Raw genomic sequence first — 17,339 nt, 5'->3', positions numbered from 1 at the left:
TTGCCTGCTTTCCTTATCATCTTTGCTTTGCTTCCTTTCCTTACTGTCACCTCTCTTTGCTTCCTTTCCTTGGCATCCCCTTTCTTCGCTTCCTTCCCTCGGCCTTTGTTTGTTTAATGGAGGCTGCGACCATTTCTGCTTTGTCCATTTGCTTGGACCTCTGAGTGCTGTGGTTGTAACTCGGCATCGTGCTTATAGTGTGGTGTTGTAGGAGGCTTCTGCTCATCATTTTGGTTTGGTTTGGGGTATTTTTTTTTCCCATTTTTGATTTGTTGGTGTTTTGATTGGTTGGTTGTTTTGTTTTCCTTTTAATTACTCTAACTTTCTGGAGGGGAAATGTTGACAGCTCAAACCGTGGAATGCATTTCCATTATGTTGTTGCTTGCCTTTTTTCCTCCTTTTATTTTTCACTCTCATGCATAAGGAGTATTTCAAAGTGATATATATATATATATGAATTTGTTTTTTTTGGTTGATTGATGTTCTCTGCATTGATACTTCCCAAGCTGTCACTGATGTTTATGCTGTACAGTCAAAATCCACAGGGGGAATCCAGCCACAAGCAGAATGAAGCTGAGAGAGAAGAAATCTGGGCTCACACCACGAATGCATTCCAAGCACAAAATAATCATTTATTTAATCTTGATATTTGGTAGAGGAAGATGAAAGGATGAAACAAATGGTTCCTGTTACACCTTGATAGGTGTGCCAGTTACAGCACCCCAGAAAAAAAAGAGAGAGCACTTTCAGCATTTTCATCGAATGATTTGTTGCTCCTGTTGAGTTGAGGGTGGAAAGAGAAACACCTTAGCTTTCCTGAGAGCCTAAAAGCTGCTGAGAGAGGCCTGTTTTGCTGTCAGGTAGCACAGCTGCATGCTGCACTGCAGTTGTTCATGGGGGAAACCAGGGCTGTTAAGGGAAGAACCCTGCACAGCGATGCAGAACTTACACAGACCTCTTCTCAGGGCTTAGAAACTCAGAGCAGGATTTATTACCCATCCCCTAGTTACACAGTGCAGTACCAAAAAGTGCTGCTAAGAAGGCCTTCCCATCCCCTTGTGGCACCAACTAGACACTCCTGTTGGAAATTCAGACTGATCTGGGTGTGCAGGTCTGAGTGAAGAGACAGTTAGAGGCAGTTCTGTGAGGGTAGCTCGAGCATCCACGCCTTGTCTCTAGTGCCTCCTGGTTGGACTCCATTAGGGCTGCAGAACGCAACGCTCGGTCCCATCGCTTTGCTCCTGTGAGGAAATTTACTCTCTTTCCCATTTCCAACCCCATGGGAAATGGAGCCAGGGAAGGCAAGGCTGGTCCAGGCCCTTCTCCATATCCTCAGCTCATTCTCTGGGCTGCCCTAACTTGCACTGTGGGCTGGAACTACCCAAAGGGAGGAATTCTTAAACGGGATTAGAACAACACTTCTTACCACCTCTTGCTGTTTGCTGCAGCACAGCTTGCCCAGCTCAGAAGTGACCACCCATAATTCACAGAGCCTTTCAAAAGACCCAGGGGGTTCAACAAGTGGTGGAAATGGGAAGGGGGAGAGGGAAGAAGTGTCAGATTTGCAGTGTTGTCAACTTCATCCACGCTTTCACAGCCATGTGGTCAGCGCTGTGTTGCCCTCAGACACTCTCCCACTGACCACTGAAGTCTTCTGGCCTGTACCACCCTGGAGAGGCCTGAATCATGCCCATAGACTTGCCCAAGGGAATCTGCCCCATGCCTGTCAGAGCTTTTCCTCTCTCACTCCAATATCCAGCGAGGCAGATGGATTAGCCCAAGTGAAAAATGTCATGCAAAGGTGACCTCCCACTGCATTTAAAAGCTGAGGTGAAGAGCAAGCACCACGATGGACCCAAACCAACCCTGACGGTCCCGGTAGCCCCGGCTGAGCTTTGAGGTTTGGGCTCTAAAGCAGAGGGACTTGAACCTCACCAAAGGGTGAACAGAAATACCTTTGAGAATGTTTCACTGTGCTCAGTGTTGCTGGAAAATTCACAGGACTCCTTCATTTCTTCTACCTCTTTTTGGGGTTGGGTTTTTTTAATGCTTTCTGATGGGACTTGAGGGGAGGCCACGAGGAAGAGTTGCAGTGCTATGAGATATGCTCAGAGTGCAGGTGGCCAGGTGTGTGGTGGGTTGAAATTAAGCCACCCCCCCCCCCCCAAAACTAATTTGGAGGACTGCCCCCCCCCCCCCAAACTGCAACAGCCATGCCAGCTGAGTTTGGGATGGAAGCAAATGAAGCTCTATTTGCAAGCCAGCCTACGGTCTAGAACTCTGAAATGCAATGGATATGGACAAAATATCCAACACAGGTAAAATAGAGAGAGAGATTTACAATTTATAAGCAACACAGAAACTCCTCAGACTGCCCCTGGATGGATCCAGGGGACCGTTCACCTCCTCCCCCCACTCACTCCCTCTTTCCTGTGACAGCAGTCAAAACAGAGATCCCCTGGCAAGGCCATGGAAGGGAGAGAGAGAGAAGCTGCAAGCAGAAGGGACAGAAGAAGAGAAGAGGGCCAGAACTGTTTGTGCCTCTGCTCTAAATCCCCATTAGCAAGCCAATGAGTTCTATAGACCTTAGCATTATGTCTCTTCCCCATCCAATGGTAATTTCATCTTCCTTTCAGTCTTTGCAGTCAGGGACTAGGCTAAAGTTCCCCCTTCCAACTGTAACCACAAGTTAAGCTACATGTTCCCTGAGCCAGAAGTACTTCTGCAGCTCCTTCTGGGGCTAGAATTTAGGAGGGCACTGTCTCCCTCCCATTCTCCCTTGACATGAAGTAGAGCACTGTTTCTTGCAGCCAGGTTCAGACCTCAGTGTGCTCTGTTTGGGGATACCTTGACACCTTTAGCAGTACCTGGCCAGTGGAGCCCCACCAGCAGCCCCTCAGCAGCGCAGTCGAAACAGCTTTGAGTGTACCACAGGCAGTTCAAAACCTCCACGTTGAGTTGACTGTGACTTGAGCATGAAGCATGGCCAGTCATAAACCAAGAAGTGTCTACTGAAGAAAAAAAAAAAAGAGAAAGAAAAGAAAAAGGGAAAAAAATGTTAATATTTGCTCATATTTTCTGCATAGTGGCCCAGGAAATGACAACTTTCCCCTCTTTCTCTCCAATACCGGAAGAAAATTGCCCTGTCACTGGTAAGCACTGGTAACTTGCAGTGCCATAGCCACAAGGGAGGGAGTGCTTTGTAAGAGACTCATCCTTGGCTCTTTTACCAACCTGCATGACCAAGCTGTGAAGGGGTGGTGAGACCCTGGCACAGGTTGCCCAGGGAGGTGGTGGAAGCCTCATCCCTGAAGGTTTTTAAAGCCAGGCTGGATGTGGCTGTGAGCAAGCTGCTGTAGTGTGAGGTGTCCCTGCCCATGGCAGGGGGGTTGGAACTGGCTGAGCCTTGAGGTCCCTTCCAACCCTGACAATGCTGATTCTTTGATTCCATGAAGTCTTTGCCTTGGCTGTTGTAGTTCCAACCTGCCTCATGTTTTGTTAGTGGCTGTGGCTGTGAGATGCCACAGGAGTTGTGCCCATCAGAGGAGTGCTTATGGTGGCAAGGTCAGGACAGTTATGATTCCAGGTGGGGGAGTCCCTGGGTGATATATTTCTGTTCCTTCTCTTCGATCCCGGGGTCATTCCCTGAGCTGAAGTAGTTAAACTGTCAGCTGAGCCTGTAGAGAGAGATCTTTTGTTCAGAGGGAGAAGTTGTGGTGCTCTCAGGTAAGTCAGCACAAGCAGCGCAGCCATTCTTTCTCCCTCAGGCTGGTGGCTGGTTAGGGCTCAATGCCAAGAGAAGGAAGGAAGGGGCTGATGGTTTAGGAGAGAGACAAAGCAGAGTGAGACCAGCAGTGCCAGGTGTGATAAAAAGTGATGCAAGGGGGCTGGGCTGCACTTACCCCCGCTGCAAATTCAGAAGAGCTGAAGCACACCGTGAGGTGTTCTTTTCCTCAGTCAGATACTCTTTTCCTCCTCACCAATTTGCTCACCTTCAATTGCTAATATATATACACATATGTATATAAGAGGGCAGAACTAGAGTGGGAAATGTGGTAGAAAACCAGGGGGTCTTCTTCACCACACCTAGGAACTGCACAGGGGACAGGAGAAAACGAATCAGTTCTGCCCTGCAGGCTACATTAGGCTTGGTTTTTACAGTTGGAAGCCAGCTGGGTGTGCAGCCAAAGGTTGTCACCTGTGACCACTGTCCTGCTGCTGCATTTACTAAGGCCACCCTGGCAGAGGTGCCAAAAGATTGTCACGTCCAGGTTTTTGCGTGGCAAGTCACTTCCCGAGCAGCAGCTCTGGCCTGGAAGTTAAGAACCTGCTTTCCAAAATGCAGCCCTACTGCAGAACCTTCCACGAGGGTGGAATCTAAGTGGGAGAGGAAAAACCTTCCATCAGTGTCGTAGCAGACTAGTGGAATTAATGCAACGAGCACACCTGATGTCCCAGCTACCCTTGGAATTGCTGAAGCCTGAGGGCTTAGCTGACCCCACGGTGCACTGAGCTCGGTGGTGGGACTAGGATGACAACCCAGCAGTGAATCTCTCTCTTTCCATGGGGAGTGTTGGCCAACGTTTTGAAAAGCAGTGATTGTGGAGGCCCCTCTCTTCAAGCTTGCATCTTGTGGAGTACTGAGAGATGCCTGAAAGTCAGGATGCTAAGGGTGTTGGGAAGATTTGGCCTTCAGAACTAGAGCCTATTGGAGCTGTCAGCTGATTCTTAAGCTTTCCCCTGTAGTTTCTAGACTTCGAGGAAGAGGCTTATGAGATTTGGATTGGCCTGAAAACACGTAGAATCCCTTTTTACCTCAAGGGTGATGAATGCAGGACACTCCTAAGGCAGCTGCATTTCAGCATACAGTTGACTAAGAGTAACTCACAAAGTAACTGCTTGGCACAGTAGTTCCAAGGCATTTAGTGGTTCTAACAAGTGTACTAAAGTGGAAATGCTTTCATTATAATTGTGTTTAACTATCAGGTCTTTCTTTGGGTCTCTCAGCAGCAGGTGGTGAAACAAACCAGGCTCCTGGTGTATTTAAACAAGCAAAGGAAAGACTCTCAGTGAGTAAAATCATCTTCTCAATCATCTTTATCCTCTCTTTTCTGTCCTCATTTCAGAGCTTTTGTTGTGGTAAGTCGTTAAGTCGTTGTGTGTTCCATTGAAAGCGTGTGTTCCGTTTCGAATTGGTTTGCCATATCCATTATTCATTTGGAAGGGTAATTAAAGCCACCTCTCCTGAATCACCTCTGAATTACCGTCCCACCGAGTAGATGATGGCAGTTTGCAGATCCGTTGTGGCACACAGGCTCTGCAGGACAAACTGTACCTTGGCCCTTCCTGCAGCACCCAGCTCAGACTGCCACCTTCCTCAGCCGCCCCCCAGGGCTCCCTGGCTGTCTCCTGAAGCACCATTGCACAGCCCTGAACTCAGCAGGGGTGATGCCTGTGTAGCAGTCACTGGCCAGTAGCACTTCCTACGTCCTGAAGTGCTTTCCGCTGATTGCTGTCAGAGGCTTAATGTGACAGTTGTGTCCTGCCTGCAGCCGCCCTGCAGCCTGTTCTGCTCCCTGTGTCTGCCTCTCTGTTCAGTTTCCTTCAGCAAACGCTGCAGTGCCTCTCTGCCCAGCTCCCAGGCAGACCTTCCACTCTTCCTGCCCCAGGAGGAAACCAACCTCCTTTCGCTGTCCTGCCACGCAGCTGCCTCTTACACAGCACCGACCATTCACAGCCGCAGCACAGCAATGCTTTGTCATTGCTTGGCCACCACTAGCAGTGAGTGAAGAAGTTCCTTAGGATCCTCTACATTTCCTACTTCATTCCACAGCTGATTTGTTTCATCTGTCTAAACACACTGTCGACTCTTTAGGGAAGAAAAGGCTCTGGCTCCTAAGTGCTGCACACTCTGCTAAGAGATAGTCAATGACCAGAGCAGCACAACTGATGAGGAGCTGTGGACTTTAGACCCAAATTCAGCCATGGGTTCTGGGTTTCAGCTCTGAGCCATTTCAGCTCATAACTGCTTTTTACTAGTGCAGTAAGAGCTTTTCACTAGTGCAGTAAGAAACATCTGGTCTGAGTCAACAGCAGGGTTTGATACTGTCTTAAGGTCTTGGGAGATGATCAACACTTCTGCAAGAGAGTTCAGTGCCAGCCCATCGTCGGAGTCTCTGCCCAGGGAGAGCTCTCAGTACGAGCACTGCACAGAATTTCACAGAATCACAGAATTTCAGGGGCTGGAAGGGACCTCAAAAGATCATCTAGTCCAACCATGCACAACCATGATGTGCTTTCTACCCACCTTAAAGATTGGAAGCCTGTCCCCCGCTTGCTTTCTCTGCCGGGTGACTCCTCTCTGCTTGCCACACTCACACAACCCTTGCACGTTTATGGTGCCTTGGCTTCACACAAGGACCTCTCCCTTTCTGCTGTGGTGTCCCTCTCTTCCTGACTTTCTGCTTCTGTGTCCTTCAAGTGCAGCCTTTTCCTCTCCACTGGTAATGTTAGAGCGTTCAACCCAGTCGGGTTTGTTACCCGCCTTCAAACTGCAGCTTGCAGGCTGCTTGGCAGAGCAAGGGCAGGAGAGGCTAAGCAGTTCCACCTGCTGGAAAGGAGCTGTGTACCTGTGGCAGCAAGTCCTCTTGGGAACACTTCCAAAGTGCAGAGAGCCTTCTGCATCCCAGCTCCAGCAACCCCTGACTCTTAGGGTTACACAGATCTTTGTCTTCTGCACGCTGGCACCTCCAGCAACGTGGATTATAACAGAGGTCAATGTGTGGGTAAAGCACAGGCAGGGATCAAGGCATTTGGGTTCTTTCCTTGCTCTTCCAGCCTTGAGCACGTCACTGAAATCTGGTTGGGCCAGATTCTCTTGCCATTATTGATGCTGAGAAGTGCCTTGCCCCCTAAGTAACACTGAGGGGGAGCATTAGCTCAAGGTCGTGCCTTTTCCCCCAGCAGTTCCGTTGAAGGATCTGTGTCTCACCCATCTTTAGTATCCCCACTGGATGCACACCTTCATGGAACACACTGCATGCACTAGGAGTGAAAAGGAGAGGGTCTCTGCACCACCTGGGATGTGGATCTGTAGGAGTTTTCCAGTCTTGTTAGGGGAAATATTCTGCAAGACCCACAAGCTGCAAAAGGCCAAACCCACTGAGTGAACATTTGGGCCTCAAGTGTGCCTGCTTGGCTCTGTCTCAAGCTCAGAAAAGCAGGTGGAAGGTGATTACAGAACATCTGCTTCTTGGAGCCAGCCAGCCTAGACACTCTGCTTCCACAGAGCTGCAGCAGCAGTAAACAGCGTGGTGGATTCACAGGCAGGATCTGAAGTCTCACAAGTGGATGGGACTCATGCACTGAACTGTGACAAACCACAGCCTGGAGAAGCCCTTTGATGTGACAGAAACACACATGGTGCAGTTTCTGTGTGGAATAACCATTCACTGAGCCTGTGTATTTCAAGACAGTGCAACAACTACTAAGGAGAAAAAGAAGCCTAAATGAGCAGCAGAACTCATTCCAGGAGCACATTCCTGCTAGGAAAGCACTTCCATCCTTTCAGCAGATTTCTTGTCTTGCTATTTGATGGGGGTGATGCCAACCCACAGAAGTTTTTCCAGCTGCTTTGGAGGGCTGGAGTTGTTTGTTGCACAGTCCTGCAACTCTTGATCATCCTGATGGTGTCATGGATGATATTTACCACACTGGGCTTGGTTTTCTGTGGGCTGGGTGTGTAGCCTAACCCAAATGCCTGTCAGGGATGGAGAATCAGAGGATGTTAGGGGTTGGAAGGGACCTCTGGAGATCTTCCAGTCCAACCTCCCCTGCCAGAGCAGGACCAGAGAATCCAGCACAGGGCACACAGGAACACATCCAGACAGGGCTGGAAAGGCTCCAGAGAAGGAGACTCCACATCCCCTGGGCAATCTCTTCCAGTGCTCTGAGAGCCTCACAGTGAAGAAGTTCCTCCTCATGTTGAGGTGGAACCTTCTGTGCTGCAGTTTCCATTCATTGCCTCTTGTCCTATCCCAGGGTGCAACTGAGCAGAGCCTGTCCCTGTCCCCTCCCTCTTGAGCCCCAGCCCTCAGCTATTGATAGACATTGATCAGATCCCCTCTCACTCTTCTGCTCTCCACACTAAACAGCCCCAGGGCTCTCAGCCTCTCCTCACCAGGCAGTGCTGCAGTCCCTTCATCATCCTTGCAGCCCTCCCTTGGACTCTCTCCAGCAGATCCCTGTCCCTCTTGAACTGGGGAGCCCAGAGCTGGATGCAGTATTCCAGGTGAGGTCTCAGCAGAACAAGGCACTTCCTAGAGTCAGTGACCCACTCCAGAGCCAGAAGCTTTCAAACAACACAGATCTGAGATGTCCATGCATCTGAGATGTCCATGCATCTGACATGTCCATGCATCTGACATGTCCATGCATGTCAGCACTGCACAGGCACCGTTACCAGCCACAGGAAAAGTACTCATTCAGAGCTTGGCTTTTTGTTTGCTTTGGGCTTTTGTTTGCTTTGGGTTTTTGTTTGCTTTGGGTTTTTTATTTGCTTTGTTTTTTGTTTGCTTTGGGTTTTTTGTTTGCTTTGGGTTTTTTATTTGCTTTGTTTTTTGTTTGCTTTGTTTTTTGTTTGCTTTGGGTTTTTTGTTTGCTTTGGGTTTTTTGTTTGCTTTGGGTTTTTGTTTGCTTTGGGTTTTTTGTTTGCTTTGTTTTTTGTTTGCTTTGGCTTTTTGTTTGCTTTGGGTTTTTTATTTCCTTTGGGTTTTCTTTGCTTTTTTTGTTTGAGTTTTTGTTTGCTTTGGGTTGTTCTTTGCTGTGGGTCTTTCTTTGCTTTGGGTCTTTCTTTGCTTTGGGGTTTTTTTGTTTGCTTGTGTGTTTGTGGGGGTTTTTTTTCACTCCATGCTGCATGTGTTTGCCTTTTGTTCAGCTTCACGTTGTGTTCTCTTCTGTTTGTTTTCTCATGACTAGACTGCCTCTTTCTCAAAGATTCCTGCCTCAAAGTCTAGAGCAAAGTCATTGCTTCCTCCAAGACCCAGCTCAGCTTGCTCACTAAGTGCTAAAAGGGCCACTTTTCTCCATACAGACACTAACTCTGTACGGCCTTCCTCAGCAGGCCCAAGAGACTGCTTGCCCTACCCAGAATCAGATGCTAAGGTAAGGTAGCAGAGCTGGTAAAGAGAGTCAGCTTGGAGACTTGTAGGTGAACACCACCACCCCCCCCCAGGATCACAGTCTCTGCCCACTGAACTGGAGTCATTCCCTGCAAAGCTTCCATGGGACTACTTAGCTGCAGGGGCAGGAAAGCAGAGTATCAGCCTGCAAGGCTTGCTCTACAAAATGGACAAAGCCAGGAGATTCCCCAGAGGAAGCCTAAGGGCAGTAGGTTATAACCCCCAAGGACACTGCTTTGTTTTCTCTTGGTGGTATGGACAGCTAAGAAGCTGCACCCATTTGCAGGTGGGTGAGTGGCAAAGAGCAGCAGTCCTCAGTTCCCTGCCAAGAGCTAAAAAGGAGATTTTTTTCAAGCAGTTGGTGTTCCCTGAACACAAACTGGAGCCCCAGGGAAGGAGGCTGCAGTTCTAACCACCAGTGATAAGGGAAAAACCCAAATGCTCTGGGAACCAAATGCTCTGGGTAGCCCACTTGGAGCACTGGGTCCAGTTCTGGAGCCTCTGTTCCAGGAAGGATCTGGAGGTGCTGGAAGGTGTCCAGAGAAGGGCCATGAGGATGAGCAGAGGGCTGGAGCTGCTCTGCTCTGGAGACAGACTGAGAGAGTTGGGGTTGTTCAGTCTGGAGAAGAGAAAGCTCCAAGGAGACCTTCTTGTGGCCTTCCAGTATCTGAAGGGGGCTACAGGAAAGCTGGGGAGGGACTTTTGAGGGTGTCAGGGAGTGATAGGATTGGGGGGGATGGAGCAAAGCTAGAAATGGGTTGATTGAGATTGGATGTTAGGAAGAAGTTCTTCCCCATGAGGGTGGTGAGAGACTGGCAGAGGTTGCCCAGGGAGGTGGTGGAAGCCTCATGCCTGAAGGTGTTTGCAGCCAGGCTGGATGTGGCTGTGAGCAAGCTGCTGCAGTGTGAGGTGTCCCTGGCCATGGCAGGGGGGTTGGAACTGGCTGATCCTTGAGGTCCCTTCCAACCCTGACAATTCTATGATTCCATGATCCCATGCATGGCACCTCAGCTGCAGTCAGAATGTCAAGAGATGTTTGGCAGTCTCCATCTCAGCTTCCCCATGGTTCCATTCCACCCATTTAAGCTTTTCCCAGACCCCAAAAGCCCAAGGGAAGGTATTTAGGTTGCTTCCCCTCTCCCCTTTCCTGGTGGGGGGATAAAAAAATAAATGCAGAGGAAGAAGAGAGAGCTAAAACCATGAAAGAAAAGTCTTGCCAAGCAAAAAAAAGGCAAGAAAAGGTAATTTTAATGAAAACTAAAAAGGTCAAAAGGTATTTAAGTAAAAGGAAGGCTGCAGAGGTAAGAGGGCAGGGCTAAATACATTTAGCTGCAGACCCAGATGGCAATGGATTCTCACAGTGGCAGTGGAGTTCTTGGATCCCAGCCCTGAAAGACATGGAGGCAGACCAGACCATGTGCTTAGCAGCTCACTGCTGCAGCAGCAGGAGGTGAGGACAAGCAAAGACAGGAGAGAAAGAGCCAGACAGGCAGTTGCCCCTCTTAAACAGGGTCCTGGACTGGAAGAGGGAGTGAATAAACTTTGACCCAGGGACCCCTCCCCTTGGGTGGGAGGTCAGGTCTCTCTGCCCACCTGGGCTCAGGTTTCCAGGACACCCTCCACCTAGGCTGGGCTTAACCCAGCACAGTGTTTGAAATCTGCTTGAGGCTGAGTTGATGACTACCTCGTTTAAGAAGTGCTTTCACCCTCAGTTTCCATGTTCTGTGTCCATTTTCTGCCCCTGGTTGGGACCATCATTCACCTTTGTCTTTGGCAGAACTATGTGCTTGTGCAGGACTGTCTGTGGCTGCCCATCCCACTCAGTTCCAGCTTGTTCTCATGTGTGTGTCTGTTGCTCTGAGCATGATTTGAAAAAGCAAACCCACACAATCAAACAAGGCATGGCCTCATTTCAAAAGGAAGGAAATAAGGACACCAAGAAGGGACTGGCTTGAGAGCAGCCCTGGAGAAAAGCCCTCAGGGGTGCTGGGGGATGAGAAGCTCAACAGGAGCCAGCAGTGAGCACTTGCAGCCCAGAGAGCCAAGCAGAGCCTGGGCTGCAGCAAGAGAAGTGTGGCCAGCAGGGCCAGGGAGGGGATTCTGCCCCTCTGCTCCACTCTGCTGAGACCACAGCTGCAGCCCTGGGTCCAGCTCTGGAGCCTCTATTCCAGGAAGGATCTGGAGGTGCTGGAAGGTGTCCAGAGAAGGGCCACGAGGATGAGCAGAGGGCTGGAGCTGCTCTGCTATGGAGACAGACTGAGAGAGTTGGGGTTGTGCAGTCTGGAGAAGAGAAGGCTCTGAGGAGACTTTCTTGTGGCCTTCCAGTATCTGAAGGGGGCTACAGGAAAGGTGGGGAGGGACTTTTGAGGGTGTCAGGGAGTGATAGGACTGGGGGGAATGGAGCAAAACTAGAAATGGGTAGATTGAGATTGGATGTTAGGAAGAAGTTGTTCCCCAGGAGGGTGGTGAGACACTGGAAGAGGTTGCCCAGGGAGGTGGTGGAAGCCTCATCCCTGGAGGTTTTTCAGGCCAGGCTGGATGTGGCTGTGAGCAAGCTGCTGTGGTGTGAGGTGTCCCTGGCCATGGCAGAGGGGTTGGAACTGGCTGAGCCTTGAGGTCCCTTCCAGCCCTGACAGCTCTGTGGTTCTGTGATTAATAGCCCTGTACTAAAAAGAAAGAATGAAAAATGCTGGAGCTACACATTTTTATCCATTAAAAATTAATAAATTAATTAATTGTAAGTTAGTGTTGCAAAATGCAAATATCACCATCAGCAAACACTGCAGTGGAGTCTGCTCTGGCCACCAGCATTGAAGTTACCTTGCTGGAAGACTCACAGTACATTAGAGGTTGGAAGGGACCTCAGGAGGCCAAACTCCTGGAAGAATTTCACACCTGAGGTCCAGAGAATTCTTTTGACTTTCAGCCTGCACTGAAAAACTAGCCAGCTAACCAGCCAGCCAACCAACCAACTCACCAACCCACCCACCCACCAGCCAACCAGCCAGCCAACCAACCAATCCACCAACCCACTCACCAGCCAACCAGCCAACCAACCCACCAACCAACCAGCCAGCCAACCAACCCACCCACCCACCAGCCAACCAGCCAACCAACCAGCCAGCCAACCAACCAATCCACCAACCCACTCACCAGCCAACCAGCCAACCAACCAACCAACCAGCCAGCCAACCAACCCACACACCCACCAGCCAACCAGCCAACCAACCAGCTAACCAACCAACCCACCAACCCACCCACCAGCCAACCAACCAGCCAACCAACCAACCCACCAGCCAACCAGCCAACCAACCCACTCACCCACCAGCTAACCAGCCCACCAACCCACCCACCAACCAGCCAACCAACCAGCCCACCAACCAGCCCACCAACCCACCCACCAACCAGCCAAGTAACCAACCCACCCACCAACCAGCCAACCAACCAGCCCACCAACCCACCCACCCACCCACCTTGCTCCTTATTAAGACCCAAGTGTGGAAGCCATCCACGTTTCTATGCCAGAGCAGCAGCTCTATCTGTCTTAAGCAGCTCAGCAAGTGACTGCAGGGTGTTTGGATGCAGTGAAGGGCCCCAGGGAGCTCAGAAGTGCAGGGGAGGTGGCTGGTGTCCCACAGGCTGTTGTGTGAGCACTAAGCTGGGCCCACAGGGTGAGGTTTCCAACCCTTCTCGCACACAGGCTGAGAGCTGAGCTTTGCAAACTAAACCTTCCTGGTTTTCTTGTTCTGCTTTCAGGATGGAGTGAGCAAGAGCCCTGAGAAGCGTTCCTCTCTACCAAGACCTTCCTCCATCCTTCCTCCTCGGAGAGGTGTATCAGGAGACCGAGACAGGGAGGAGAACTCTCTGTCCCTCACAGCTTCTCTCTCCTCTTCAGTGCGACGGACCACCCGTAGGTGTTTTGCACAGTAGCCCTCTGCTGCTGCTCTGGGTGACCCCCTTCCTGGGCAGGTTTTTCACACTCTGTGTGTCCCTGCCTTCTACAGAGAGGGGAGGGGTCTGGGGTATGGAAATTACAGCCTCACAAGCTCTGTGAGGAGAGGCTGAGGGAGCTGGAGGTGTTTAGCCTGGAGAAGAGGAGGCTCAGGGGAGACCTCATTGCTCTCTACAGCTTCCTGAAGGGAGGTTGCAGCCAGGTGGGGGTTGGTCTCTTTTCCCAGGCAACCAGCACCAGAACAAGAGGACACAGTCTCAAACTGGGCCAGGGGAAGTTTAGGCTGGAGGTGAGGAGAAAGTTCTTCCCAGAAAGAGTAATTGGCCATTGGGATGTGCTGCCCAGGGAGGTGGTGGAGTCCTCATCCCTGGAAGTGTTCAAAAAAGGCTTGGATGTGGCACTTGGAGCCATGGTTTAGTTGTCAGGAGGTGTTAGGTATTAGGTAATAGGTTGGACTTGATCTCTGAGGTCTTTTCCAACCTGGCTGATTCTGTGAATCAGAGCAGGAAGGGCTTGAAAGTAGGACAGCTAGTGGAGGACTACCCTAAGTGATGCTGCTCTGGCAGGGGGTTTGGACTGGATCATCTCTGGAGGTCCCTTCCAATCTCTAATGTACTGTGAGGTGTCTCTGCCCATGGCAGGGTGGTTGGAATGGGATGATCTTCCAAGACCCCTTCCAACCCAACCCAGTCTATCAATATCTAGCAAGATGTCAGGGAATGAGAAGCAGCAGATAAGACCTGGGATGTACAGCCATAGACAGGAGCTCAGGAGGCACAGCTGGGGGACAGTTGGAGTCCAAAAGGATGTCAGTGGTAACTCTGTAGTCACAGATGCAAATAACTGGAACAGGTTGCTCAGGAAGGTGCCTGGGGCCCTATCCCTGGGGATACTCAAGGTCAGGTTCAACAGGGCTCTGGGCAACCTGATCTAGTGGAGGATGTCCCTGCTGGCTGCAGGGGGGTTGGGCTGGATGAGCTTTGGAGGTTCCTTCCAACCCACCCCATTCTAGGAATCCATGAATGCTAGCTAGTGGAGTCAGTGCACACTGGGGGCAGTTAGGATAGTAAACCACAAAGGTCCTTTCATGGGAACCAATGTTGTCAGATCACAAGCCACAAGAACTTACAGGACAAAGAGAATGTTACCAAATCCCCCAGAACTTTTAGCTAGATTTGCATTCAGTTCAGCCCTCAGAACTTGGATGTGGCTCCCTGCTTTCCATTAGGAATTCCCCTGGTTTCTCTCTCTTTAGAAGCCAACCTCAGCCCTTTCTAAGACAGCTTAAGAGAGGTAGGTGATTAAAGTATACAAACACACACCCCAAAAAATCAAAGGCCTTTTGAAGTTCTTTGGTGAAGCTCCAAGGGTAAAACAGAGACCCTTTGTGAGCAGAGTGACCTGCAGGTGGCACAGCAGCCCATTCTGCTGCCTGGCAGCGAGAGCCCATTGAGCATTTGCCATCTGGTGAAGGGCAGAGGGATGAAAAATCAATAGACCAAAGAGGCAGGGAGCTGGGGAGAAAGGAAAACCAAAACTCCTTCCCTTTCTGTTGGTGCAGGGAGAAAGGGCTGGTTTAGTGTTGCTTTGGAAAGAAAGACAGAGATCAGGGAAACTGGAGGTGAGAGTGGAGTATGCTCATGGAATCATAGAATTGGTAAGGTTGGAAGGGACCTCAAGGCTCAGCCAGTTCCAACCCCCCTGCCATGGGCAGGGACACCTCACACCACAGCAGCTTGCTCACAGCCACATCCAGCCTGGCTGCAAACACCTCCAGGGATGAGGCTTCCACCACCTCCCTGGGCAACCTCTGCCAGTCTCTCACCACCCTCATGGGGAAGAGCTTCTTCCTGACACCCAAGCTCAATCTACCCACTTCTAGTTTGGCTCCATTCTCCCCAGTCCAGCCAGATGTAACTAGAATGTGGCTTCTAAACCAGGTTGCCTTCTGTAATTGCTTTCTTTCACTGCATTAAATGAGAAACAGCACTTGAAGGTGAGTGACTTCTGCCCATCCACACAACAGAGCTGTGACTCGTTCAACAGCTCAGTGTTCAGCCTGGGTTCAAGGGAGTAGTGCAGGCACTACGTTACCAGCAGTGATGTGACCAGCAGCAGCCAGGCACTCACAGGATCAGAGGATGTTAAGGGTTGGAAGGGACCTCCAGGGATGACTGAGTCCAAGCCCCCTGCCAGAGCAGGACCACAGAATCCAGCACAGGTCACACAGGAACACATCCAGACAGGGGTGGAAAGGCTCCAGAGATGGAGACTCCACAACCTCCCTGGGCAGCCTGCTCCAGGGCTCTGTGAGCCTCACAGTGAAGAAGTTCCTCCTCATGTTGAGGTGGAACCTCCTGTGCTGCAGTTTATATCCATTGCCCCTTGTCCTGTCACAGGGTGCAACTGAGCAGAGCCTGTCCCTGACCCTTCCTTCCTGACCCCCCAGCCCTCAGCTATTGATAGGCATTGATCAGATCCCCTCTCAGTCTTCTCTCCACACTAAACAGCCCCAGGGCTCTCAGCCTCTCCTCACCAGGCAGGGCTCCAGTCCCTTCAGCATCCTTGGAGCCTTCCCTTTGACTCTCTCCAGCAGATCCCTGTCCCTCCTGAACTGGGCAGCCCAGAACTGGATGCAATATTCCAGGTGAGGCCTCAGCAGGGCAGAGTAGAGGGGGAGGAGAACCTCCTGGATCTGCTGGACACACTCCTCTGAATGCACCCCAGGATCCCCTTGGCCTTCTTGGCCCCCAGGGCACATTGCTGTCCCATGCAGAACTTGTTGTCCACCAGCACTCCCAGGTCCTTCTCCCCAGGGCTGCTCTCCAGCAGATCCCCTCCCACCCTGTAGTGCTGCAGTTTGCTCTTCCTTCCTAGCTGCAGGACTCTGCACTCGTAGCCTTTGGTTTCAGGATCACAATCAGGACTATTTCCACTCTCCAGCTGTTACATCAATCCCTTGAATTTGGTGCCAGCCTAGTCAGATGGTTGGGTGAAGTCCCAAAGGTTAGATTCCAAGGCTGCTTCTTGTCCCTTCCCCCACAGAGAGCTCACTATGATGCTGTGCCTCATTCAGTGAGCTCTGCAAGCAGCCTAGGTGCTGTGGGAAGCACACCTCTGTCACAGACCAGAGCCCAGTCACCATATGGGCAATTTACCAGCTCAGCCATATGTGACAAGATAACTTCTGACAGGTTGATTAGCAAAGTAAGACCCAGAGACAGGCTTGCAGCCTGCTGTTCCAGCACTAGCACAGCCATCTCGGAGCTGTATCTGGCTTGGCACCCAGGGATGCATCCTGGGGAGGTGCAGAGGGAGGAAGAGCCACCTGTGTTTTTTGTGGGTCTAATGCTGGTTTGTTTCTTGCATGCAGGATCAGAGCCAATTCGTAGCAGAGCAGGAAAAAGTGGAACTTCTACCCCCACCACTCCTGGCTCCACTGCCATCACTCCAGGGACACCGCCGAGCTATGCCTCCCGTACCCCAGGCACTCCAGGGACACCCAGCTACTCCAGGACTCCACACACTCCTGGCACCCCCAAATCTGCCATACTGGTACCTACTGAGAAGAAAGTTGCCATCATTCGCACTCCTCCTAAATCTCCAGCCACCCCCAAGCAGCTGAGAGTTATCAACCAGCCTCTGCCTGACCTGAAGAACGTCAGGTCCAAGATTGGATCCACAGAGAACATCAAGTACCAGCCTAAAGGGGGGCAGGTAAGGAGTCCACTCTCTCTGTTCATCCCAATGTGGTTTAGCCTTAGGCGTGCACCTTTGGGATGGGCATAAGATGGGAGCTGGTTTGAGCCACTCAAAAGCAAATGCTGCTTCTGTTGCCTGCATGCATTGGTTGAGTGATGTTGAATGGCAGCTGAGAGTTATTAACCTGACCTGAAGAACATCAGGTCCAGGACTGGATCCACAGAGAACATCAAGAACCAGCCTAAAGGGGTGCAGGTAAGGAGTCCACTCTCTGTGTTCATCCCAATGTGGTTTAGCCTTAGGTGTGCACCTTTGGGATGGGTATAGGTTGGGAGCTGGTTTTGAGTTGCCTTGCAAATGCTGCTTCCATTGCCTGTATGCATTGGTTATGTGATGTTGAGTGGCAGAAGGTATTTTGCCACCTGAAAACTACAAGTGCCTCACTGAGACCAGTTGAAAAGCTTCAAAGAAGAGTTTGCCACTCGGTCTCATAGGCATCTTTCAGC

At 50.7% G+C, this 17,339-nt stretch overlaps 1 protein-coding gene across 21 annotated transcripts in view; it reads left to right on the top strand.

Moving 5' to 3' along the window:
- Positions 1-17,339, top strand: part of MAP2 (microtubule associated protein 2) — a 225,683-nt gene that overhangs the window by 197,426 nt on the left and 10,918 nt on the right. For 15 of the 21 annotated variants that reach the window (XM_054177052.1, XM_054177060.1, XM_054177061.1 and 12 more), the window contains 3 exons: positions 5,008-5,069; positions 12,936-13,089; positions 16,505-16,848. In XM_054177052.1, coding sequence (XP_054033027.1) covers positions 5,008-5,069; positions 12,936-13,089; positions 16,505-16,848 — 560 coding nt within the window. The remainder of the gene's footprint in view (positions 1-5,007; positions 5,070-12,935; positions 13,090-16,504; positions 16,849-17,339) is intronic. The other 6 variants (XM_054177054.1, XM_054177072.1, XM_054177059.1 and 3 more) reach the window with 1 other exon arrangement.

This window comes from Dryobates pubescens, chromosome 37 (genome assembly GCF_014839835.1).
Source record: "Dryobates pubescens isolate bDryPub1 chromosome 37, bDryPub1.pri, whole genome shotgun sequence".
Taxonomy (NCBI): domain Eukaryota; kingdom Metazoa; phylum Chordata; class Aves; order Piciformes; family Picidae; genus Dryobates; species Dryobates pubescens.
Note: the sequence above shows the minus strand (reverse complement) of the source record. Positions and strands in the feature narration are given on the sequence as shown.